Source organism: Bubalus bubalis, chromosome 14 (assembly GCF_019923935.1).
Source record: "Bubalus bubalis isolate 160015118507 breed Murrah chromosome 14, NDDB_SH_1, whole genome shotgun sequence".
In the NCBI taxonomy this organism is placed as follows: Eukaryota; Metazoa; Chordata; class Mammalia; order Artiodactyla; family Bovidae; genus Bubalus; species Bubalus bubalis.
The window spans coordinates 31435137-31462263 of NC_059170.1; the positions used below are offsets into that span (position 1 = coordinate 31435137).

A 27127-nucleotide genomic window follows, 5' to 3' on the forward strand; every position below is an offset into this window, starting at 1 on the left:
ATAGTCCATGAGGTTGCAGGCAGTCGAACACAACTGAGCGACTTTCACTTTAAGTATTAACAAGTTGCTAAACAAAACTACAGTGCTAATGAGAGATTTGTATGCCTGATTTAAGCAGGACTATAAAGTATAGAATTATTAATATTTAGTCTTTTAAAAAATAATTTTTATTTATTTATTTTTGTCTGTGCTATGTCATTTTGCTACTCTGGCTTTTCCTAGTTACAGCGAGCAGGGGCTACTCTCTAGTTGTGGTGCCTGGACTTCTCATTGCAATGGCTTCTCTTGTTGCAGAGCATGGGCTCTAGAGTGGGCTTCAGTAGTTGTGGCAGGTGGGCTCAGTAGTTGCGACTCTCTGACTGTAAAGCACAGATTCAATAGTTGTGGCCCATGGACTCTGCAGTATGTGGGATCTTCCTGGACCACATGCAGACAGGATCAAACCCCTGTCTCCTGCATTGGCAGGTGGATTTTTTGCCACTAAGCCACTAGTGAAGCTGTGGTTAGTCCTTTTAAAGAATAGTTTAAAACATTCCTAAGTATAATTTGAGGATTTTATTTTTTGCTTTTAGCTTTATGAATTTAAAATGTTAAGAGTTATAGATATGCTGAACATTTTTTTTTTTTTTTTAGCGCAATGAAGGTTTTCAACTTAGGGCTTTCCTTGGTGGATCCAAGATGCAGGTTTGATCCCTGGGTCAGGAAGATACCCTGGAGGAGAAAATAACAACTCATTACAGTATTCTTTCCTGAAAAATCCCATGGACAGAGGAGCCTGGCAGCTCGTCCAAAGGGTCACAAAGTCGGACACAACGGAGCACACACAAGATTTTCAGCTTACCCACTAAATGCTATTTACACATGAAATAAAAATATGAAATAATGTACTCTTTAAAATATTTTGTGGATTATGAAGCCATCTACTAAATTGATCACTCTCTCTGCTTCAGTTTCCCCTCTGCAAAATGGGACATCATAATATCCACTTCACGACTGAAGTGACTTAGCAGCAGCAGTAGCAGGGTTGTGGTGGGGAGTAAATGAGCTAAATTATGTAACATACCTAACTTATCAGAAGTATTAAACTAATATTGGCCATTAAATTTATACATAAAGAATAGAATTATTGATGAGGTTGTAAAAGCTGAAAAATAACTAAATTCAAAGATGATTTGTACTGAGTTCATTTATGAAAGACCCCAAAAGGAAGGACGATGCCTTTTGACACATGTACTGCTTTTTAAGTTAACAAGGTGATAGAGGATTTAGGAATGTCCTCCCTATCCCGAATGAGTAAATCATCTGCTTTCTTCTTCCTTTTAAACATTTAGTAAGATATTTGTCAGTCTGGGAAACAGTAATTGTTTGATTGATTGCTACATACTAGGTAGGTGCTAAGGTTTCAAAGGTGAATGAGACAACATTCTGTTTGGAGGGGTGTGAATGGAGAAGGGTGAAGAAGTGAGAATGACCTATTCTTATAAAACTTAATTCTTTATAAACTGTGTTAAAGAGCTTCCCTGGTGGTTTAGTGGTAAAGAATCTGCCTGCCAGTATAGGAGACAAAGTTCCAGCCCTGACCCAGGAGGATCCCACATGCTGAGGAGCATCTAAGCCCTTGCAGTACAACTACTCAGCCTGTACTCTAGAGCTTGGGAGCCGTAGCTACTGAGCCTGTATGCTGCAGCTACTGAAGCCCACTCTAGAGCCCATGCTCCGCTCTAGAGGCCACTGCAAGGAGAAGCCTACACACTAACTAGAGTAGCCTCTGCTCGTCACAACTAGAGAAAAGCCTGCACAGCAATGAAGACCTAGCATAGTCAAAAATAAAATTATTTTTAAAAATTGTGTTTGAGGCGGCTGGACCCGCCCGAGAGGCCCGGGCGCAAGAAGCGGGGCAGGGAGGTTGGCAGGTTTGGGGTGTAGAGAGTGGCGTAGGAGACAGGGTCGCCCCCGGGTTCACGATGCAGCCCCCGGATGAGGCCGCAGTATTTTCGTTATATGATCGGGCCCCATGGCTGATGGCGCCGCTGGCCCGGAGCCTGAGAGGGTTATGAAAACGTGTCAGACAAAATGGGGCCAGGGACCCGGGTCCTGGGAGGTTAGGGGAAGGCAGTTAGGCTAAGATTTGGGTGACGTTAGGGTGGTCCCTGCAAGCCCTGGTCGATGATGACGTGACCACTGCGCAATCTGAGTTCTGGGAACTAGGTGATGGAGCATGTTTTGAGAACGGACTGAGACCGGGCGGGGGAAAAAAAAAATGTGTTAAATGCTGCTGCTGCTGCTGCTAAGTTGCTTCAGTCGTGTCCAAGTCTGTGCGACCCCAGAGACGGCAGCCCACCAGGCTCCCCCGTCCCTGGGATTCTCCAGGCAAGAACACTGGAGGCGTTGCCATTTCCTTCTCCAATGCATGCAAGTGAAAAGTGAAAGTGAAGTCGCTCAGTCGTGTCCGACTCTTAGCGACCCCATGAACTACAGCCCACCAGGCTCCTCCATCCATGGGATTTTCCAGGCAAGAGTACTGGAGTGGGGTGCTACACTAGTAGAATTTTAAATTAAAAAAATTATGTGATAGGGGAGAGTACAAATTAACTTAATAAAAAATATGTAAAATTAATGTGAAAAAATGAAAACTTTTTAAAAGAATATAAAGGATTTTTTAAGAGATAAATAAATTCAATATTGGTGCTGTGTCCCTGAATGCGAGAGACTAATAAAGTATTATAAAGATATTATATAGATGTCAGTGCTCCCCAAGTTATTCTACAGATTTAATGCAAATTTTTTGTAAGCAGTGGGGTGAGCCTTTTCTAGAGCTTAAAAAATTGCATGCATGGTTCATTTGGAAGGATGAATTCAGTAGTTGAAAAAAGTTTGAAAAACTTTTAAAAAGAACAGTAGTTGGAGGACCGTAGAAGTGGGGAGGGTATGTGACATTTGACCCTCCAGATAGTAACATATCAGAAGGTTAAAGGTATTTAGGGAGCGTGGCATTTGTGTTAGAATAGACAAAACAAGTGTTTAGAGCAGAACAGTAAGTTCAGAAACAGACCTGGGTATGCTGGGAATTTAGAATGTGATAAAAATAACATTTAAAAATCAACGAGATGCCACAAATTGGGAGCCCACGCGCTGTAACTGCTGGGCCTATGCTCTGCAACAACAGAATCCCGTGCACTGCGGCTAGAGAAAAGCCTGCGTGCTGCATCACAGAGCCCGTACACTACAATGAAGATCCAGTGCAGCCACAATAATAAATAATAAATAAAATTAAAAAAAAATCTGGATGAGAAGGATGGAGTATTCAATGAGTGGTCCTGCAATAGTAGGCTGTTTTGGAGGAAAATATATAAAGATTGCTAATTTAGACTATGCTCAAATAATCATGAGATTATAGAATATGCATCAGTTCAGTTCAGTTGCTCAGTTGTATCCAACTCTTTGTGACCCCATGAGCTGCAGCACGCCAGGCCTCCCTGTCCAATACCAACTCCCGGAGCCTACCCAAACTCATGTCCATTGAGTGATGCCATCCAACCATCTCATCCTCTGTCATCCCCTTCTCCTGCCCTCAGTCTTTCCCAGTATCAGGGTCTTTTCAAATGAGTCAGCTCTTCACATCAGGTGGCCAAGGTATTGGAGTTTCAGCTTCAACATCAGACCTTCCAATGAACACCCAGGACTGATCCCCTTTAGGATGGACTGGTTGGATCTCTTTGCAGTCCAAGGGACTCTCAAGAGTCTTCTCCAACACCACAATTCAAAAGCATCAATTCTTTGGCGCTCAGCTTTCTTTATAGTCCCAACTCTCGCATCCATACGTGACTACTGGAAAAACCATAGGCTTGACTAGATGGACCTTTGTTGGCAAAGTAATGTCTCTGCTTTTTAATATGCTAAATCAGTATGCATACTACTGAATTAACTAGACTTTTTTTTTTTTCTTGACTGTGCCACGCAGCATGCAGAGTCTTAGTTCCTCAACCATGTTAGGACTTGTGCCCCCTATAGTGGACCACTAAAGAATTCCCAGTTACACTTTTCATTCTTTAGAATATACTGAGTGATTCTTAAAATAATCCAAACACTCATGGCTGATAGACTACTCTCTAGTATACCTTGCCTTCTGCAATCAGTAGTTGAATTTATACTTTCAGGGATCAGTGTATTCTAAACCTGCCAGTTATACTTATTGTAACCTAATTAAATATTATATAAACCAATGAAATATATAAAAAGAGTTGTTTTTAAGAAAGTTAAGTTGAAGATCCTGAAAGAATTGGATAAATACGAGTCCCTTCCTCCCTTTTTCTTACTAGTCCCCCACTTTCTTACTAGTTTTGGGCATTTAATCCTTTAAAAGATTAAGGGAAAGAACCATAAAAGTCTTACTAATCCTTCTGTGCTCAATTGTTTCACAGATGTCTTAAGTTATTGAAATTTAAAATCATAGATATGTATTAGGGACATGATCTATGCAGGAAAGAAGATGTGAAGCATTAATTAGCATATCTGTACTTAAAATGCTGTGTATGAAAGTAAATGGGTTTAAGTAAAAATCAAATAATTAAGTTACATATATATATATATATATATTTATTTATTTTGATTACCTGCTTTACTTTGTTTTTTCATGTAACCAAACAGGCCTGGGTCCTGTCTGTGTTGGATAAAAGTTTTTACCTGTCCCTGGAAGAAATAGACGTAGTGCTTTTATATGCTTAGGCTAAAGAAAACCTTTCTCCATTGATGTCTATGAAGACTGTTGTCTTCATAGACATCAGACAGTTTCTGTAGTCATCAGACAATTTCTATGAAGAGCCAGAGAGTAAACATTCTAGATTTTGCAGTCCAAAAAGCAAAATTGAGGCTCTTATGTAGGTACTTTATAACAAGAGAGAAAATATATTTCCACAAATTTATTACTGATGAAATTCAAATATGATAGTAGTAATAATAATTACTGTTACTACTGAGTACACTTTTTGTAATATAGGTACGCTAATGAGAAAAATGGTGATACATTTTCCTTAATTGGGGTTCAGAGTTAGTGTTTCCTGTCATCAGAATTGATTGCAAATGTTCATCTGTTATTGCTGATCTATAATGAGATTTTACAAATTTCATCTTTGGAAATATCTTCACACAGATATATAGCCAATTGAAATCAGCCCACAAGCATATGGTTTTAATTGAGCATATTAATCCATTGGGAAACATTTGTAGAATTATATTGTAGTTTTCTCTTAGTATTTGCCTTTTAGTGTATCATTACATTGTAGATTAATTACTTTCAATTGAAGGTTCGATGTCAGTGCCATAATTGCACTGTTAAATAGATTTTGAGACATGGAAATTTTCTTTGCACTTGCCTTAAAGTCTTAAAAATGCTTCCAGAATTATAATTTAATCTAAAATACGTATTCACTGCAAATTTATTGAGAATTGATATCTCACTTTTTGTTTTAACTTTTTGACAGCACTGGAAGTATATAAAACAGCTTGACATTACTTACGATTTGAATAATAGTTTTTGTCTAAATGAATTAACTACAGTTTAGATTTCACATGTAAGTCCAGTTCTGCCCTATAATGTTAGGTTGATTTTATTAAATATTATAAAACCTGCAACAGAAGCTAAGTTTCAAAGCCATCAGTGATAATAGTGACTGAAAAGGTCTTAGTGTTCTGAAACTGGAATCTCAGCCCCGAGCTTTAAAAAAATTTTATCACAGTAAAACTTTACAGTTGCTAAGCCATAAAACTCCTACATGAGCAGGCAAGACAGGTTATTCTGCTCCTGTTGCTGACAGTGATTTAGCCCATGACAGCGAATTAAGTTCATCATTGACACTGTTAGTTCCTTCAGTAACATGATGCTGCTGCTGCTAAGTCACTTCAGTCGTGTCCGACTCTGCGTGACCCCATAGACGGCAGCCCACCAGCCTCCCCCGTCCCTGGGATTCTCCAGGCAAGAACACTGGAGTGGGTTGCCATTTCCTTCTCCAATGCATGCAAGTGAAAAGTGAAAGTGAAGTCGCTCAGTCGTGTCCAACTCTTAGCGACCCCGTGGACTGCAGCCCACCAGGCTCCTCCATCCATGGGATTTTCCAGGCAAGAGTACTGGAGTGGGGTGCCATTGCCTTCTCCGAGTAACATGATAAATTTAGATATTTTCCAGAGTACCTGCTGATGAAAAATAATAAACAACCACCTTATATCTTCACAAGCTTTCTAAGTTATCCAGCTAAGCCTTTTTCTACTCCATATATATTTTTACAAGCATCATCAGTTATAACTCATCTTTCTATTTCAGCTTGTTCCAAATTAGTATTTCCTCAGTTTCTCACCACACAGACTATTCACAGAAGCTAATCCTTCAAATACTTTAAACTTGGCATTAATTCCTTGAGTAAACAACAGCAACTGAGCTGTATTAGCAACATTTAACTCATCAACGGACAGGGTAATTTACTTGAAATCATTTGCGTTAAAAAAAGATGACAAATTTTATTACCATTGTCTTCAACCTTTGGAGCAGCTGGTTTTGCTGAAAGGCTAATAATAATCTCAAGCTTAGTTTCTCTGAATACATTTCTTGAGCTCCGGCAGTCAAGCATTATTTTATTTTGCTTTTATTTTTGGTCATGCCAGTTGGCTTGCAGAACCTTAGTTTCCCAACCAGGGATCAAACCAGGACCCCAGCAGTGGAGGCACAGAATCCTAACCACCAGACCACCAGGGAACTCCTAGGTGCTTTTTACTAACTCAAAATTAGCAAATTACTTTCCTTGCTTGGCTAACAAATGAGCTTCTTGGAAATTTACTTTTGTTGCAGCGTAATTTTTTTTTTTTATATACTCCTTTCCTTTCTTTCTTCCAGAAATTCTGCTGTGATGAGATATTCTACTTCAGATTTTCTACTTTTTTTGACCGTTGCTTTCCTGTGAATTGGGAATATTGAGATGACTACTTAGTCTGGTAATGTTTATCTATATTGACTTCTTCTACCACAAGCTGTAGTGTCATTGCATGATAAACAATGTTTTCTCATCTGACTTGATAGCAAAATAATCCACACTGTCCACTGTGCGTTGAAAAGAGTCAACTTTTCTCTTTTCTTGTTTTAACTTGACAGCTATCTACTGGTAATTAAAAAAAGGAAAAAAATCTATCACAGTATGCCAATATGGGTGTGTGACACTCAAAATGCTGTTGACTTGTAACCTGGTCACTGTGATTTGTGGTACACTGAACAGCAGTGTGAAGCTCTGAGCACCACATATACAAGGAGCTACTTGATTCTGCTGTTGTAATGATGAAGCTAGCCATACATAGCCAACATATAAATGAATGAGTACAACTGCATTTGATATTATTTGTGGACACTGGAGTTTGAATTTCATATAGTTTTCATATCATTAAATAGTACTCTATTTTTTCTAAACATTAAAAAATGTAAAAATGTTTCTTAACTTGCAGAACTTACTAAAATCAGATAGTTTACTCATCTTTATTTAAGGTAAGGCATTACACATGGCCAAAATCAAGAAGGAAAAGGTTGCATAAAATGTGACTGCTTGAAAAGATAATATAAGCAAAACTAGATGATGAACTGCAAATTTTTGCAACAGTGTGTCAGGAAAGGGTTAATATCATCCTAGTATGAAAGAGTAGCTACAGAAAAGAAACAGACCAATACTCTATTAGAAAAATGGGCAAAGATGGTTTACCAAATAAATACAAATGTCAGTACCTGTGTGAACTGTTGATCCAATACTGAACCAGTATTGGAAGGCAAATGAAAACATGGCAGGCTTTTCACTTTTCACTTAATACAACTTGAATATTGCTTGAGACTTTTACAGGAAGCAAATACTACTACATTTGTCAATGTTTAAAAACCAGCAAGCTAGTAAACAAAAGTTTTCTTATAATTTTTGAATTGCTGCTTGTTTTTCTGGTCCCTAAGTTTTCTTAACATGACCAGCGATAATGTTTACTAACAGTTACTGACCGCTTCCTGGGTTGCCAGGCAATCTTCGATTCACCTCATGCAGGATAGATACTGTTAAGAGCGTGGGAAAGAGGAGCCGGGGAAGGTTAAATAATTTGTTCAGAGCTACACAGGGAGTGAGGGAGGCAGGGTTGTGAGCCCAGCAAATCTGCCTACAGAGATACCTTCTTTACCACCAAGCCATGCTGATGGTGTCACTTGACTCTGCTGATAAGGAATCTCCACATTTGTAAACAACTGCATAGTATGTAGTAATAATTCTTTTCTGTTTTCTCCATAGTGATTATCATGCTCTAAAATTACCTTGTCCGTCTACTACTTGTTTATTTGTTCATCACTTGAGTCTCATTTACCACACTATTAAAACAGAAGTTGCTTGTGATAGGTGCTGGTGAAACATCCATGATTAAGGCCCTATAGTAAAAGAATATTTATACCTGTCTCTGACATACAGTAGGAACTCCAGAAATATTTGTCTAACAAGTTAAAGTTAAGGACAAATTGTGGCAACTGGAACTTTCCTTATATCCCCTTCTGTCCCTCAGAAAGTATTAACAAGGTTTACAAGTGAAAGCATATTTAACATCAGTTAATATTAAGGTATCGCATGGACCATAGCCTTGTCTAACTCAGTGAAACTATGAGCCATGCCGTGTAGGGCGACCCAAGATGGACGGGTCATGGTGGAGAGTTCTGACAAAATGTGGTCCACTGGAGAAAGGAATGGCAAACCACTTCAGTATTCCTGCCTTGAGAACCCCATGAACAGTATGAAAAAACAAAAAGATAGGACACTGAAAGATGAACTCCCCAGGTCGGTAGGTGCTACTGGAGATCAGTGGAGAAATAACTCCAGAAATAATGAAGAGACAGAGCCATAGCAAAAACAACACCCAGTTGTGAATGTGACTGGTGATGGAAGCAAGATCTGATGCTGTAAAGAGCAATATTGCATAGGAACCTGGAATGTTAGGTCCATGAATCAAGGCAAATTGCAGTTGATCAAACAGATGGCAAGAGTGAACGTCAACATTTTAGGAATCAGCGAACTAAAATGGACTGGAATGGGTGAATTTAACGCAGATAACCATTATATCTACTACTGTGGGCAAGAATCCCTTAGAAGAAATCAAATAGCCATCATAGTCAACAAAAGAGTCCGAAATGCAGTACTTGGATGCAGTCTCAAAAACGACAGAATTATCTCTGTTCATTTCCAAGGAAAACCATTCACTATCACGGTAATCCAAGTCTATGCCCTGACCAGTAATGCTAAAGAAGCTGAAGTTGAACTGTTCTCTGAAGACCTACAAGACCTTCTAGAATTAACATCCAAAAAAGATGTCCTTTTCATTATAGGGGACTGGAATCCAAAATTAGGAAGTGAAGAAACACCTGGAGTAACAGGCAAATTGGGCCTTGGAGTAAAGGGCAAAGGCTAATAGAGTTTTGCCAAGAGAACACACTGGTCATAGCAAACACCCTCTTCCAATAACACAAGACTCTACACACGGACATCACCAGATGGTCAACACTGAAATCAAATTGATTATATTCTTTGCGCCAAAGATGGAGAAGCTCTGTATAGTCAGCAAAAACAAGACCGGGAGCTGACTGTGGTTCAGATCATGAACTCCTTATTGCCAAATTCAGACTTAAATTGAAGAAAGTAGGGAAAACCACTAGACCATTCAGGTATGACCTAAATCAAATCCCTTATGATTATACAGTGGAAGTGACAAATAGATTTAAGGGACTAGATCTGATAGAGTGCCTGATGAACTATGGACTGAGGTTCGTGACATTGTACAGGAGACAGGGAGCACGACCATCCCCAAGGAAAAAAAAAATGCAAAAAGGCAAAGTGGCTGTGTGAGGAGACCTTACAAATAGTTGTGAAAAGAAGCAAAAAGCAAAGGAGAAAAGGAAAGATATCCCCATTTGAATGCAGAGTTCCAAAGAATAGCAAGGAGAGATAAGAAAGCCTTCCTCAGTGATCACTGCAAAGAAATAGAGGAAAACAACAGAATGGGAAAGACTAGAGATCTCTTCGAGAAAATTAGACATACCAAGGGAACATTTATTGCACAGATGGACTCGATAAAGGACAGAAATTCTAGGGACCTGACAGAAGCAGAAGAAATTAAGAAGAGGTGGCAAGAATGCACAGAAGAACTGTACAAAAGAGATCTTCACAACCAAGATAATCACGACGGTGTGATCACTCACCTAAAGCCAGACATCCTGGAATGTGAAGTCAAGTGGGCCTTAGAAAGCATGACTACAAACAAAGCTAGTGGAGGTGATGGAATTCCAGTTGAGCTATTTCAAATCCTGGAAGATGATGCTGTGAAAGTGCTGCACTCAATATGCCAGCAAATTTGGAAAACTCAGCAATGGCCACAGAACTGGAAAAGGTCAGTTTTCATTCTAATCCCAAAGAAAGGCAATGCCAAAGAATGCTTTAACTACCACACAGTTGCACTCATCTCACATGCTAGTAAAGTAATGCTCAAAATTCTCCAAGCCATGTTTCAGCAGTGCATGAACCATGAACTTCCACATGTTCAAGCTGGTTTTAGAAAAGGTGGAAGAACCAGAGATCAAATTGCCAACATCCGCTGGATTATGGAAAAAGCAGGAGAGTTCCAGAAAAACATCTATTTCTGCTTCATTGACTATGCCAAAGCCTTTGACTGTGTGGATCACAATAAACTGTGGAAAATTCTGAAAGAGATGAGAATAGAATACCAAATCACCTGACCTGCCTCCTGAGAAATCTGTATGCAGATCAGGAAGCAACAGTTAGAACTGCACATGGAACAACAGACTGGTTCCAAATAGGAAAAGGAGTACATCAAGGCTGTATATTGTCACCCTGCTTATTTAACTTACATGCAGAGTACATCATGAGAAACACTGGGCTGGAGGGAGCACAAGCTGGATTCAAGATTGCCGGGAGAAATATCAATAACCTCAGATATGCAGATGACACCACCCTTATGGCAGAAAGTGAAGAACAGCTAAAGGGCCTCTTGATGAAAGTGAAAGAGGAGAGTGAAAAAGTTGGCTTAAAGCTCAACATTCAGAAAACGAAGATCATGGCTTCCAGTCCCATGACTTCATGGCAAATAGATGGGGAAACAGTGTCAGACTTTATTTTTTTGGGCTCCAAAATCACTGCAGATGGTGATTGCAGCCATGAAATTAAAAGATGCTTACTCCTTGGAAGGAAAGTTATGACCAACCTAGACAGCATATTAAAAAGCAGAGACATTACTTTGCCAGCAAAGGTCCGTCTAGTCAAGGCTATGATTTTTCCAGTAGTTATGTATGGATTTGAGAGGTGGACTATAAAGAAAGCTGAACGCCGAAGAATTGATGCTTTTGAACTGTGGTGTTGGAGAAGACTCTTGCTAGTCCCTTGGACTGCAAGGAGATCCAACCAGTCCATCCTAAAGGAGGTCAGTCCTGGGTGTTCATTGGAAGGTCTGATGTTGAAGTTGAAACTCCAATACTTTGGCCACCTGATGTGAAGAGCTGACTCATTTGAAAAACGCTGATACTGGGAAACATTGAGGGCAGGAGAAAAAGGGGATGACAGTGGATGAGATGGTTGGATGGCATCACTGACTCAATGGATGTGGGTTTGGGTGGACTCTGGAGTTGGTGATGGACAGGGAGGCCTGGCATGCTGTGGTTCATGGGATCACAAAGAGTTGGACACAACTGAGCGACTGAACTGAACTGAATGGTGTTTCTCAAAGAGCAGAAAGTTGTAATTTTGATGAAGTTCAAATTATCACTTGAAAAAATATCTATTTATTTATTTTGACTGCGCTGGGTCTTCGTTGCTACACGTGGGCTTTCTCTAGTTGCTGCGAGCTGGGGCTACTCTAGTTGCCATACAAGGGCTTCTCATTGTGATGACTTCTATTGTTGCAAGGCTTAGGCTCTAGGCATTCGGGCTTTAGTAGTTGTGGTGCATGGCTTCAGTAGTTGCCGCTTGTGGTCTCCAGAGTACAAGCTCATTAGTTGTGGCACGTGGGCTCAATTGCCGCGAAGCATGTAGGATCTTTCCAGACCAGGGATCGAACCAGTGTCCTTGTATTGCAAGTTGAATTCTTAACCACTGAACCACCAGGGAAGCCACAGATTAATTACTTTTTTTTTTAATGATTCATGCTTTTTGTGTCCAATCTAAGAAGTCTTCGTCTATCTTTGGTTGACAGAACCCTAAAAAGACCCCTGATGACCCACACTTGTATAGAATTTCTTCTCTTGAATGTGTACTGGACCTGTGAATTTGCTGAAATTTTATTTCGGTGCTTAATGTTACACTACATTACAAAAGAGATATTAAAGATGTGATCAAGTTACTAATAAAGCGACTTTGAGTCAGCAAAAAGGGAGATTATGCAGAAGGGCCTATCTTAAAATTTGGGTCCAGAGTCAGAGCAAGAAAGAATCGGGTAAGTTAAAACATGAGAAGAATTGAATTAGAGGGAGATTTTTCCATTGCTGGCTTTGAAGATGAAAGAGTCCATATGACAAGAATTGCAGATGACCTCTAACAGCTGAGAATGGCCCTTGTGAGATAGGAGGGAAGCGCGCAGGGTCCAACTGTTAAAGAATGACACAGCCATTGAGGATATGACAAAAACTATTTAGAACCAACTAAGCCCAAGATGGTGTAAGATGACTTACAGTAGACCTTGAACCTCATTATATGCTCATTATAATGTATTACGCTAAATAACACACCCAACCAGTACCAGGACAGATCGAAGGCTGGCCATAAAAGGCCAAAAAGTGGGCAGTGGCCCAATTCCTGGAAATCCCTACTCCCCCCTCCCCCAATAGTTGGTGTTACCTAGCCCATAAAAACTAACCACTCTTATCTCACCTTCACTTTCTGTCTATGGAATGTAGCCTTCTGATAACAAGCCCATATTCTATCTGTGGGGTGTGATTCTCCCTGAATAAATCTGTTTTCACTCTGCTTCTGACTTACTGTTAAATTCTTCCCTGTACAAAGCCAAGGACTCTCACTTAGCGGCCTATCCCAGTAACTCTCCCCTAAGACCTAGGATGTGACCATTCTCTCATGCCTCCTTCTGCCACAGATGAATAAGAAGTAACAAAGAAATAGGGCCCATTGTCCTACAGCTGCAAGGAACTGAATTTTACCACAATTATGTGCACTTGAAAGAGGTTTATTTGAAGATAAAAAAAGATAAGATTGTGTGCTTTAAAGATTGAGTTTAATATACGGAAATATTGGGTGTCATCCAAAATATAAAATTACTTTTACATATTCATTTATTAATTTTCAGTTTTAAATGGCAGCTTCCTCTTTTAAAAAACATCAGGAGCGTGGTTTTCTTGTCTGTTTCCTGAGGAAGCGAAAAGGCAGAAACTTGGTGAATAGCAAGACCATTGGTTGCTATAGTAAGCATGGGACTTCCTGACAATGGCTCTATTAACAGTAGGAAATGGAACCATGGGAGTGTTCTAATTTGCCATAAGATTTTGTTTCCCATCTTTAGAGTAAGAGGTTCTGCTATATACAAGGAATTGACTCTTCCAGTTTATTTATTTAGTCAGACAGTGATTAGAAGGCCTCACTGTCTGTGTACATTGCACCATACTTAGGAGTTTTGTAATTATATGACAAGTATGAAAACATTTCAAATAGAGCTTTGAAACTTTCCTTCTGAAGGAAGCTTTTTCTCCAGTGGATATTGATATACCTTGGTTATAGGCCCTATTCAACCAGTGGTGAGAGCATAGATTTTGGAATCATGTGTGCCTGGGTTGGAGAAGGAAACCGCAACCCACTCCAGTATTCTGCCTGAAAAATTCCATGGACAGAGGAGCCTGTTGGGCTATAGTCCATAGGGTGATAGGGTCAGACATGACTTAGCGACTAAAGCAACATACCTCAGTTTGAGTCTTAGTCTTGTCACCTACTAGTTGTTTGACTATGGACAAGTTATTTAACTGTTCTGTGCCAGTTTCTTCATCTGCAAAATGAAGCATCTATTTTCTGTGCTTGTTTGAAGATATGTTAAATACTGTGCATCATATGCCTTGATACAGTGCCTAACACATACATACTAAGCATTAACAAATGGTTATTACAATCTTTGTTGAGCTGCTGTTTTTTTAGATGTGTCTGGTTATGTCTTTTTTTTTTTTTTTTTTTACTATGCCTTGTTTTTCTTTCTTTAATTGAATGACTTTGAAGATGTGATTACGGTTGAAGGTGCCACTTAGAAAGGAGAGATGTGTAGAAGGCATAAAGGCTGCTCATAGACCCAACTGTAGTGGTAACTAGCCACTGTATTGGCATCTCAAATTCATTGTTTCAAGATGCATACAGCATTTCAAGGCCTTGGAAAGCACAAAGAGCACCCAGAAAACAAATGGAGCAGTTACTGGAGCATTGAATAAAGATCATTATTATTTGTACTTAATAAACATGTTCCACGTTTGCCTGAGCATTTAGATAATGCATTTTAAAATTGGCTGTTTTTCTTTTTCCTTTAAATGTTACTGTTAAGTTCAAGAACGAGCCAAACTAAAAAGAAACTGTTGTCTTAGAACAGACCTGTTTCTTACCTTCAAGGATCTTACTGTCAGTTGAAGGAGGCCATAAACACTTAGAATAGTGTGTGACAAGTACTTTACTAGAGGTAAGGACTGACTCTCCTGACTAAGGGAGAAGGAGGAGTTGGGACACCTAGGATCTCTGGCTTTGGTAAAGGGGAGACCAGAGCTTGCAAACTGATAGTTTTTCCACAGCCCACAAACTACGAGTTGTTTTAACATCCTTAAATGGTTGGGAAAAGTCAAATCAAAAGAAGAATGATACTTGATGACATATGGATATTATGTAAAATTCAAATTTCAGTTTTCTGAAATGAAATTGAACTATAGCTACAGTTAACCTTTTGTCTGTTGCAGCTTTTATGCTAAAACAGCAGAGCTGAGTAACTGTGACAGAGGCTGTATGACCTCCAAAGCCAAATGTTTACTGTGTGGCTCTTCACAGAAAAAGTTTGCTGATTCCTGGGATAGATGGTGATTTTTATCTACTATTGTTCAGTCACTAAGTTGTGTGCAACTCTTATGACACCATGGCCTACAGCACACAAGTCTTTCCTGTCCTTTACTGTGTCCTGGATTTGCTCAAATTCATGTCCATTGAGGTGGTGATGCCATCCAGCCATCTCATCCTCTGGCACCCTCTTCTCCTCTTGCCCTTAGTCTTTCTCAGCATCAGGTTCTTTTCCAGTGAGTTGGCTTTTCACATCAGATGGCCAAAGTATTGGAGCTTAAGCATTGTTCCTTCCAATAAATATTCAGGGTTGATTTCCTTTAGGATTGACTGGTTTGGTCTCCATGCTCCTGGACTCTTGACCAGGGGATGGTCAAGAGTCTTTTCCAGCACCACAGTTTGAAAGCATCAATTTTTCAGTGCTTAGCCTTCTTTATAGTCCAACTCTCACATCCATACATGACTACTGGAAAAACCATAGCTTTAACTATATGGACCTTTGTTGGCAAATTGATGTCTTTGCTTTATAATATGCTTAGGCTGGGTTTGTCATAGCTTTTCTTCCATGGAGCAAGCATCACCATGATCTTAGTTTTTTAAATGTTGAATTCATCACCATGATCTTAGTTTTTTGAATTTTAAGCCAGCCTTTTCATTCTCCTCTTTCACCTTCATCAAGAGGCTCTTTAGTTCCTCTTTGCTTTCTGCTATTAGGGTGGTATCACCTGCATTTCTGAGCTGCTTGATATTTCTCCCAGTAATGTTGATTCCAGCTTGTTGATTCTGGTTGAGTAATGATGGGACTTGTGGCAGTGGTCAGATTCACAATTTGGTGATAAAAATAAGGATTGTGAAATCTTCTTTGAAGATTGTTTTTGACTGTTTATCAAGAGGAGTTCCTGTGGAGACAAAGTGAGAGTGTATGTCAAAGGGTAGGAAGTAGAGGAGGAGGGACACTAAGTGTACTATTGAGAAGATTGGCAGGGAAGGAAAGGAGAGAAAGTGATAGCTGGGAATGGAAGGCATTAGAGATTTCGTTTGAAAGGTTCTTTAAGATGTTAAAGGCTTGTGTCTATTCATGCACTGAGGGAGTCAGCACTTGCTAACTGCCTGGAATGTTGTTATTAGATGCCACCATTCAATTTTTCATAGAAAGAGATACATTTTGAACAGTTTTGGGATAATCTTACTTTACCCTTTTTGGAATTGTATGTTTAATGTGGTTCCTACATTTAGACATATTACCCCTTTAGCTGGAAAGAGAAATGGACATCAGTCAGTTCAGTTCAGTCGCTCAATTGTGTCCAACTCTTTGCGACCCCATGAATTGCAGCACGCCAGGCCTCCCTGTCCATCACCAACTCCCAGAGTTCACCCAAACTCATGTCCATCGAGTCAGTGATGCCATCCAGCCATCTCATCCTCTGTCGTCCCCTTCTCCTCCTGCCCTCAATCCCTCCCAGCATCAGAGTCTTTTCCAATGAGTCAACTCTTTGCATGAGGTGGCCAAAGTATTGGAGTTGCAACTTTAGCATCAGTCCTTCCAAAGAACACCCAGGACTGATGTCCTTTAGAATGGACTGGTTGGATCTCCTTGCAGTCCAAGGGACTCTCAAGAGTCTTCTCCAACACCACAGTTCAAAAGCATCAATTCTTCAGTGCTCAGCTTTCTTCACAGTCCAACTCTCACATCCATACATGACCACTGGAAAAACCATAGCCTTGACTAGAGGGACCTTTGTTGGCAAAGTAATGTCTCTGCTTTTGAATATGCTATCTAGGTTGGTCATAACTTTTCCTTGCAAGGAGTAAACGTCTTTTAATTTCATGGCTGCAGTCACCATCTGCAGTGATTTTGGAGCCCAAAAAAACAAAGTCTGACACTGTTTCCCCATCTATTTGCCATGAAGTGATGGGACCAGATGTCATGATCTTACTTTTTTGAATGCTGAGCTTTAAGCCAACTTTTTCACTCTGCTCTTTCACTTTCATCAAGAGGCTTTTTAGTTCCTCTTCACTTTCTGCCATAAGGGTGGTGTCATCTGCATATCTGAGGTTATTGATATTTCTCCCAGAAATCTTAATTCCAGCTTGTGCTTCCTCCAGCCTAGTGTTTCTCATGATGTACTCTGCATGTAAGTTAAATAAGCAGGGTGACAATATACAGCCTTGATGTACTCCTTTTCCTATTTGGAACCAGTCTATTGTTGCATGTCCAGTTCTAACTGTTGCTTCCTGACCTGCATATAGGTTTCTCAAGAGGCAGGTCAGGTGGTCTGGGATTCCCATCTTTTTCAGAATTTTCCACAGTTTATTGTGATCCACACGGTCAAAGGCTTTGGCATAGTCAATGAAGCAGAAATAGATGTTTTTCTGGAACTCTCTTCCTTTTTCTATGATCCAGCAGATGTTGGCAATTTGATCTCTGATTCCTATGCCTTTTCTAAAACCAGCTTGAACATCTGGAAGTTCACAGTTCACATATTGCTGAAGCCTGGCTTGGAGAATTTTGAGCATTACTTTACTAGCGTGTGAGATGAGTGCAGTTGTGCGGTAGTTTGAGCATTCTTTGGACATAGGCATTGAGAAACAAGGCCAACAAATGTTCTTCCCTCATCCTATCTGGGGCATTGATCTCATCTATGAAAACATGAGGGTGAATGAACAGGCTCCATTGTCTCTTCTGAAAGTCTTTATAAACAAATGAGGAACCTATGAAAAGTCTGTGAAGCCCAGTGCCTGATCTTTTAGTTCCTTGGTACCTGGGCATATGCTTTTTTTTTTTTTAAGAACACCAGCAATTTGTTTATGACTCACTAATTAGTGAATTTTGGGGCACAATGTGTACAAAATACACCATTTTATCATTAGAATATTTCCTTAGGAGCAGAATTAGGTATGGCATCTTCTAATGGTTTTATTATTATGTATAAGTAATAGATGGTGGTTAAGGAATACTTTCCTGGTGGCTCAGATGGTGAAGAATCTGCCTGTAGTGCAGGGAAACCAGTTCAGTCCCTGGGTTGGGAAGATCCCCTGGAGAAGGAAATGGCTACCCACTCCAGTATTCTTGGCTGGAGAATTCCATGGACAGAGGAACTTGACGGGCTACCGTCCATGGGGTCACACAGAGTTGGACATGACTGAGCAACTAACACTAATAAGGAATACGTAAATAGTACAGAGGTCTCACCATTGTTAACATTTTAGTTTATTTAATTGGGAGTCGTATTTTTCCCCAGTGGTTTTTGTCACTCCATCAGTGTTAATAGTATACTTAATATATGTGCCAATTGGGTTCTCCAGTAATTAGATTGAGATGGAGTAGGAGAGCAAGGGGCTTTTTGAGGAGTAATGCCTGTGAAGTGGCAGAACAGATTAGGTTGGGCATGGGAGGCCATCAGAATGCAGTGCACACCTGACCAAATCTGTCAGCCCAGATTGCCAAATTGACTGGTTGGAAAGGTCTAGGCCATTGTACCACCCCACATTGTCCACTCATTGGCCAGGGACAGTCCTGAGGAAAGGGTACCCTCTATTTGAAAGCTAAGGTGAATTCTAAAGGGATTAACAGCAGGAAGCTGTCAGCTAACCAGTCTCCACAACTAAATAAGAAGTCCCTTCTTGAAGAGGGTTCTGAGCAGTAAAGCTTTGTGTCTGTCCTGGTCACATCAGTAGGGTGGCTACTATCAAACAAACCAGAAAACAAGTGTTGGTGAGGATGTGGGGAAATTAGAACATTGTGCACTGTTGGTGGGAATGTAAAGTGGTATATAGCAGCTGTGGAAAATGGTTTGGAGATATTTTTAAAAATTAAACATATAATTACTACATGATTCAGTAATTCTGCTACTAGTATATGCCCAAAAGAATTGAAAGTGATCCCAAAAGCTCAGCTTCTCTGTACACTGGTGCCGAAATTTTGGGTAAAGTAGTAAAGGGTAGCTTTGTTATTTTGCCAGGGAAAGGGGCCCATAGTGGGCTAATGCCCTTAAAACCATGTGTCCCAACTTGAGGAAGATAGTGAGAAGTTTTATAGTAATTGTTTAAAGAGGGCGTGATCAACTTGTGGACATTCTTCTGATGGGTTCAGTCAGTTCAGCTCAGTGATGTCCAACTCTTTGCAACCTTGTGGACTGAAGCATGCCAGGCCTCCCTGTCCCATCACCAACTCCTGGAGTTTACTTAAACTCATGGCCATTGAGTTGGTGATGCCTTCCAACCATCTCATCCTCTGTCATCCCCTTCTCTTGACTTCAGCCTTTCCCAGCATCAGGGTCTTTTCCAGTGAGTCAGTACTTTGCATCAGTGACCAAAGTATTGGAGTTTCAGCTTCAGCATCAGTCCTTCCAACGAATATTCAGGACTGATTTCCTTTAGGATGGACTGGTTGTATCTCCTTGCAGTCCAAGGGACTCTCAAGAGTCTTCTCCAACACCACAGTTCGAAAGCATCAATTCTTCAGCACTCAGCTTTCTTTATAGTCCAACTCTTACATCCAAACATGACTACTGGAAAAACCATAGCCTTGACTAGACAGACCTTTGTTGGCAAAGTAATGTCTCTGCTTTTTAATATGTTGTCTAGGTTTGTCATAGCTTTTCTTCCTAAGAGCAAGCGTCTTTTAATTTAACAGTTGCAATAACCATCTGCAGTGATTTTTGGAGCCCCCAAAAATAGTCTCTCACTGTTTCCATTGTTACCCCATCTATTTGCCATGAAGTCATGGGACCGTATGCCATGATCTTAGTTTTCTGAATGTTGAGTTTTAAGCCAACTTTTTCACTCTTCTTTTTCACTTTCATCAAGAGGCTCTTAAGTTCTTCTTTGCTTTCTGCCATAAGGGTGGTGTCATCTGCATATCTGAGGTTGTTGATATTTCTCCCAGCAATCTTGGAGTCAGACACGAATGAGTGACTGGGCTGAACTGATCTTGATTCCAGCTTGTGCTTCATCCAGCCCGGCATTTCTCATGATATACTCTGCATATAAGTTAAATAAGCAGGGTGACAATATGCAGCCTTGATGTACTCCTTTCCCTATTGGAAAACAGTCTGTAGTTCCATGTACAGTTCTAACTGTTGCTTCTTGACCTGCATACAGATTTCTCAGGAGGCAGGTAAGGTGGTCTGGTATGCCCATCTCTTTAAGAATTTTCCACACAGTCAAAGGCTTTGGCATAGTCAACAAAGCAGAAGTAGATGTTTTTCTGGAACTCTCTTGCTTTTTCAATGATCCAACAGATGTTGGCAATTTGATCTCTGGTTCCTCTGGAAAAGGTCAGTTTTCATTCCTATCCCAAAGAAAGGCAATGCCAAAGAATGTTCAGACTACTGCACAATTGCACTCATCTCACACACTAGCAAAGTAAAAACGCTCAAAATTCTCCAAGCCAGGCTTCATTAGTACATGAACTGTGAACTTCCAGCTGTTGAAGCTGGAGTTAGAAAAGGCAGAGAATATTGAATGCAGACTCTATAGTGTTTTTCCAAGGGAGAAAACTGAGGCTTAAGGAGGTTTATAGATTTGGCTTGGGACACTTAGCTAGACACTTAGGTTGCAGAGGTTAGACCCGAGAGTGTTTTTGACCAATGCTTGGGTTTTCAGCTTTGGCCTTTGGGGATAATTCTTTGTTTTGGAAGGGCCATCCTATGATTTGTTAATCAAAACTGTCTTCAGACATTGCCAAATGTCCCCTATCGGAACGTTATGGTACATAAATACCCCTACCATGGAATAATCCAGGTTTTTTGGACAAGGGAGGAGAGTTCCATCCTATCTTCTACAGTAAGGACCTAAGATATTGTTGAATTCAGTTCTCATGAGCTCGTCAGTGATCTGAATTAACTATTTAAGATGAAGTTTTGTGCTGTGGCTCCTGGAATGTTCATTACAACTCTGTGAGATATCTTGGTAGAGTGTACCCTCTCCCCCAGAACAACCAGTGCTCTTTAAATAGGGCTGTTTCATCTTTCTAAAGATTTTTTTTTCTTTAGTTGCAGGTGGCACAACTGAAAAAATTTTTAATGGAATTCCAATGAGTGTTGATGGATGATGCAGTTCAAGTAGCTAAAGAGGTAAAACCTGAAGTACAAGGAAACATTTGTCACCCAAATTATTGTCTTCACAAAATATAGCTAAAATCAGATTTTCTCCCACTCCCATTTAATTTCCAAGCTATAAGAGTAGGTTTTTTTTTTTCTTTACAGACTATTTTTATTTATTTATTTGGCTGTGTCAAGTCTGCGTTGCGGCATGCGGGCTCTTGAGTTGCAGCATGAGAACTAGTTGTGGCCTGTGGGATCTAGCTTCTCCACTAGGGATCGAACCCAGGCCCCCTGCATTGGGAACACAGAGTCTTAGCCACTGGATCACTGGGGAAGTCCCAAGAGTAGGTTTTTTGGTTTTTTTAATGCTTAAAAATATTATAATTTTCATCGGTTAAGACACTGGTTCTCAACCGGGTCATGAATCAGGATCACTTAAAGAGCTTTAAGAAATAAAAGACCAAAGTCTGTACCCTGCTGTCCTGCCCTTGTTGAATCAAAGTTTCTGTGGGTAGAGCAGAGATGATCCTGATGTCAACTACAAATTGGCACTTGTCATTTGCCTCTGCAAGGATCAAATTACAAGTTGTGACCACTGACCTTCAACCCCACCCTGAAAGGATTCAGGGTGGAGATCAGGAATGAGGTACTCTGTGCTCTGGGAAAAACCTGCAGAACAGGCCTTCAGATAGTTAGATATTTTCAGGAGAAGATTTTATGAGCCCACTTCTTGCATCTCCTCATATCTAGAAAAGCACTAAAATCTTTCATGGTGACATGTGCTCCTCGTGACTAGCAGTCACCTTTACGAGACTGGCAGCAACGTTCTGCAGAAATGTGTGCTTGATTGCATGTATTCTACCTTCACCAAAATCACATAATACGCTGACCTTCCTACCACCTCTTCAGAAGGGTTTCTCAGAGCTGTCTGAATTGCTGCCTCCTAGGTTATAGTTGGCATTTTACTCCAAATAAAACTTAACTCACAACTCACATTGTGCATTTTTTTTTAGTTGAAATTGATATGGATCCTTGTTGAAGAGCTGATCCACTGAGAGTTTCAAAGAATTCAGTACTCAGTCTGTGTAGCATTAAACAACAATTTGTATTAAAAAGGAAAAGCAGAATTTCATTATCAACTTACCCATCATTCTAAGTTTTAAACAGCAGTGTAAACCAACACTACAGTTTTGGAAAATCATTGAGTATTTTCTACAAGCTAAATATACATGTATCCAATAATCCAGAAATTCTACCCCTAGGTATTTACCCTTGAGAAATGAAAATATATGTCTACATAAAGACTTGCATGTAAATATTCACTGTAGCTTTATTTATAATAGCAAAAAAGAAAAAAAAAGGAAATAATCAAATGTCTAAAAATGGGTGAAAAGATGAAAAAATTGTGATGCATTCATACAATGAAATTGTACTCAGCAATAGAAAGGAATGAACTACTGCGCAACAATATGGATGAATCTCACAGATATATATAAGAAGCCAGACACACAAAAAAGTAGATATAGTTCAGTTGCCAGGAGATATGATGATAGAAATCAGACTAGTGGTTCTTCTGGCAGGAGTTGGGAGCAGGAAAAGGTATGAGAGAGCAGCACTGAAAAGGTGTTACATGTTAAAGTATTCATATACATATTTTTTTCTTTGTTGTACAAAAATATGTAACATAAAAATTAAGCATTTAAATCAGTTTTATGTGTCAAATCATTGACATTAAATATATTTATATTGTTGTGCAGCCATCATCACCACCAACAGTCTCTACAACTTCATCTTCCTCAACTGAAATTCTGTACCGTTTATAGCTAACTCCCCATTTCCCCTTTACCTGAATTCCTGGCAACCACATTCTGCTTTCCCTGACTGCTTTGACTACTCTAGGTACACATGTAAGTGAACCATACAGTATTTGTCATTTTGTGTCTAGCTTATTTCACTTAGTATAATCTTCAAGGTTTATTCATGTTGTAGCATGGATCAGAATTTCCATCCTTTTTAAGGCCAAATGATCTTCTACTGTGCATATATGCCACATTTTGTTTATTCATCCTTCAGTGGACATTAGGGTTGTCTATACCTTTTTGCTGTTGTGAGTAATGTTACTATGAATTGTTATTGTTATATGAATTGTTAATAACAATTGTTATTGTTCAGTCGGTAAGTCATATCCAACTTGCGACCCCATGGACGTTATACCAGCCTTCCCTGTCCTTCACTATCTTGTGAAATTTCCTCATATTCATGTCCATTGAGTTGGTGATATTATCTAACCATCTCATCCTCTGCCAACCCCTTCTCCTTTTACTTTCAATCTTTCTCAGCATCAGGGTCTTTTTCCAGTGAGTTGGCTCTTCACGTCAGGGGCCAGAGTATAGGAGCTTCAGCATCAGTCCTTCCAGTGAATATTGAGGGTTGGTTTCCTTTAGGATTGACTGGTTGGATCTCCTTGAAGTCCATGGGGCTCTCAAGAGCCGCCTTCAGCACCATAGTTCAAAAGAATCAGTTCTTTGGCACTTAGCCTTCCAGCACTTACATCTGTACATGACTACTGGAAAAAGCATAGCTTTGACTATATAGATCTTTGTTGGCAAAATGATGTCTCTGCTTTTTAATATGCTGTTTATGTTTGTCATAGCTTTTCTTCCAAGGAGCAAGCGTCTTTTAATTTCATGGCTGCAGTCACTGTCTGCAGTGATTTTGAAGTCCAAGATAAAACCTGTGACTGTTTCCACTTTTTCCCCATCTATTTGCCATGAAGTGATGGGACCAGATGCCATGGTCTTAGTTTTTTGAATGATGAGTTTTAAGCCTAAGCCCACTTTTTTACTCTCCTCTTTCACCCTCATCAAGAGGCTCTTTAGTTCCTCTTCACTTTCTGCCATTAGAGTGGTATCATCTGCATATCTGAGGTTGTTGATACTTCTCCTGACAGTGTTGATTGCAGCTTGTGATTCATCCAGCCTGGCATTTCACATGATGTACTCTGCATTTAATTTAAATAAGCAGGGTAACAATATACAGCCTTGTCATACTGCTTTCCCAGTCTTGAACCAATCTGTTGTTCCATATCTGGTTCTAGCTGTTACTTCTTGACCTGCATACAGGTTTCTCAGGAGGCATGTGAGGTTGTCCAGTACTCCCATCTCTTTAAGAATTTTCCAGCTGGTTGTGATCCACACAAAGGCTTTAGTATAGTCAATGAAGCAGAAGTAGATGTTTTTCTGGAATTGCCTTGCTTTCTCCATAATCCAGCGAACGTTAGCAGTTTGATCTCTGGTTCCTCTGCCTCTTTGAAACCTAACTTGTACACCTGGAAGGTCTGGGTTCACGTACTGCTGAAGTCTGGCTTGAAGAATTTTGAGCATAACCTTGCTAGTATGTGAGAATAGCGCAATTGTATGGTAGTTTGAACATTCTTTGGCATTACCGTTCTTTGTGATTAGAATGAAAATTGACCTTCAGTCCTGTGGCCACTGCTTAGTTTTCCAAATTTGCTGGCATATTGAGTGCAGCACTTTCACAGTATCATCTTTTAAGGAATTTAAATAGCTCAACTGGGATTTTCTTTCTGGAGTTCCTGATTTTCTTTTTTCTTGTCTTTTTTTTTTTTGGTCATCTTTATTATTATCCTACTGTTCCCCATGCTGTCAATCATATACATTCTAGTCTATTATTCTTGAGGTCATCTGCATGGCTATTTTCTTGTGATTTTCCTCATTGCATTTTTGAGTTGTATCCTTCCCCCTGATCTTAGATCTCAGTTTTCTTTTTTTAATTAAAAATTAAAAGCTTTTTTTTTTTTTGCTAAAGTTCATTCTCAAGTAACTTCTTAAGAGAAAGAGTACTCAGCAGATAAACTGATTCTTCTGATGTCTGTTCTCCCCTCATGTTTGAGTGATGGTTGGGTTTAGAATTCTAAATTGCAGATTATTTTCCCTCTGAACTTTGAAAGTCATTGCTCGGTTTTTTTTCTGGCATTCATTGTTCATCATAAGAAGTGAAATTTAGTCTCATTTTGTTTCCTGTAGGAAATTTATTCTATCATTTCTCTGAAATCTTCTCTTTTTTCCATATATAGTTGATCATGAACAGTACGGGTTTGAACTGCACGTTTGAACTCCTCTTATTCACAAATTTTTAAAAATAAATACAGGTATACTTCAAAGATATTGTGGGTTTGGTTCCAGACCACTGCAATAAATACTGCAATAAAGTGAATCACGTAATTTTTTTCTGGTATCTCAGTACATATCAAAGGTATGTTTAGGGGGAATTCCCTGGTTGTCCAGTGGTTAGGGCTCCACTCTTTCACTGCTGAGGGCCCAGCTTCAATCCCTGGTATGACTGTGATGATACCACAAGCCATGTGATACAGTAAAAAAAAAAAGAAAAATTTGTACTAAGTGTGCAATCACATTAAGTCTAAAAAAAAAAATCTAAGTAACTTAATTAAGAAATACGTTATTGGTGAAAAATGAGCTTTCAGTCAATCATAATCTTTTTGCAGTAGTTACATCAAAGATCACAGATCACCATAGCAAATATAATAATAATGAACACATTGAAAATAATGCCATAACTAACAAAACGGGGTGCAGAGACACAGGGTAAGCAAATACTACTGGAAAATGGTACCAACCGACTTGCTTGATGCAGGATTGCCACAGACCTTCAGTTTGTAAAAAACAGTTTCTGCAAAGCATGGTAGTGTCGAGTGCAATAAAAAGAGGTATGTTGAATGTACTATATAGCACCATGTGATGCTTGAATCTGAGGATGCCAAACCTAGGATGTGGAGGGCCAACTATATAAAGTTATACATGATTTTTTTTTTGGCTGTGTTAGGTCTTCTTTGCTGTGTGTTGGCTTTTCTCTAGTTTCAACCAGATGGGGGGCTGCTGTCTAGTTGTGGTGCCTGGGTTTCCCATTGTGGTGGCTTCTCTTCTCTTGTGCAGCACAGGCTTTGGGGCACAGTAGTTGTGGCACGTGGGCTTTTTTGCCCCAGGCCATGTGAGATCTTCCAGGACCAGGAATCGAACCTTGTCCCCTGCATTGGCAGATGGATGCTTTTTTTTTTAAATTTTTAATTGGAAGGTAATTGCTTTACAGTGTTGTGTTGGTCCCTGCCATATATCAACATATATTCCCTCTCTCCCGCCTCCCACCCTCTAGGTTGCCACAAAGCACTGGCTTTAGATCCCTCTGTCATATGGCAAATTCCTAGTGGCTATCTATTTTATGTATGGTACTATGTGTGTTTCAGTGCTAGTCTCAGTTCATCCCGCCCTGTCCTTCCCCTCCACTGTGTCCACAAGTCTGTTCTCTGTTATGTCTAGCAGATGGATTCTTAAGCATTCTTTATACATGGATTTTTGACTGTGTTGGGGACTGGTGGTGGTAATGGGGGTCTGGTTGGCACCTTTAACCTCCCGAGTTGTTCAAGGATCAGTTGTTTTCTAAGAATTCCATAGTGGTGTACTTGATGGGTCCCTTAATCTGTTTTTTTTTTTTTTTTTCTTTTTTTTTTGGTGAAAATATTTATTTATTTGGCTGCATTGGCTCTTGGTTGCAGCATGAGGGATCTTTCTTTGCAGCACACGGGCTTTTCTTAGTTATGGCATGCAGCCTTAGTTGCTCTCTGTTATGTGGAATCCTGTTTCCCCAGTCAGGATCAAACCCATGTCCCTTGCATTGGAAGGTGAATTCTCAGTCACTGGACCACCAGGAAAGTCCTAGCCCCCTTAATCTGCAGACTTGTATTTTTCATGTTTAATGATTGCCTTATGTTTTTCTTAGATGATATCCTCCACTCCATTTTCTTACTTTTTTCTCTCAGAAATTCTAATTTGGGCCTCTTGGATTGCTCTTATAATGTTCTTATCTATTCTCGCCTGTTTTCAAACTTTTTTTCTTTGGTTTCCTTTTTTCAGGTCTCTCTTCTGGGTGATTTTCATGACTTTTTCTCTCTTTCTATTGAATTAT

General features: G+C 39.7%; 1 protein-coding gene and 2 non-coding genes across 8 annotated transcripts in view; all 3 read left to right on the plus strand.

Moving 5' to 3' along the window:
• PTPRA (protein tyrosine phosphatase receptor type A) overlaps nt 1-27127 on the plus strand; it is a 171142-nt gene that overhangs the window by 32617 nt on the left and 111398 nt on the right. For 2 of the 6 annotated variants that reach the window (XM_006042725.4, XM_044927863.2), the window contains exon 2: nt 21077-21157. The exons of 1 other annotated variant lie outside the window; for it this stretch is intronic. In XM_006042725.4, coding sequence (XP_006042787.1) covers nt 21128-21157 — 30 coding nt within the window. In that variant the 5' untranslated portion in view covers nt 21077-21127. Of the gene's footprint in view, nt 1-6883; nt 6982-21076; nt 21158-27127 lie in introns of all 6 variants that reach the window. 3 more of the 6 variants (XM_006042724.4, XM_006042727.4, XM_044927862.2) reach the window with 3 other exon arrangements.
• LOC112578950 lies at nt 1951-2093 on the plus strand. The gene has a single exon (XR_003103391.3). It is a non-coding gene; the product is annotated as a small Cajal body-specific RNA 17 (non-coding RNA).
• Nucleotides 2161-2243, plus strand: LOC112578939. Its single transcript, XR_003103380.1, has one exon. It is a non-coding gene; the product is annotated as a small Cajal body-specific RNA 18 (non-coding RNA).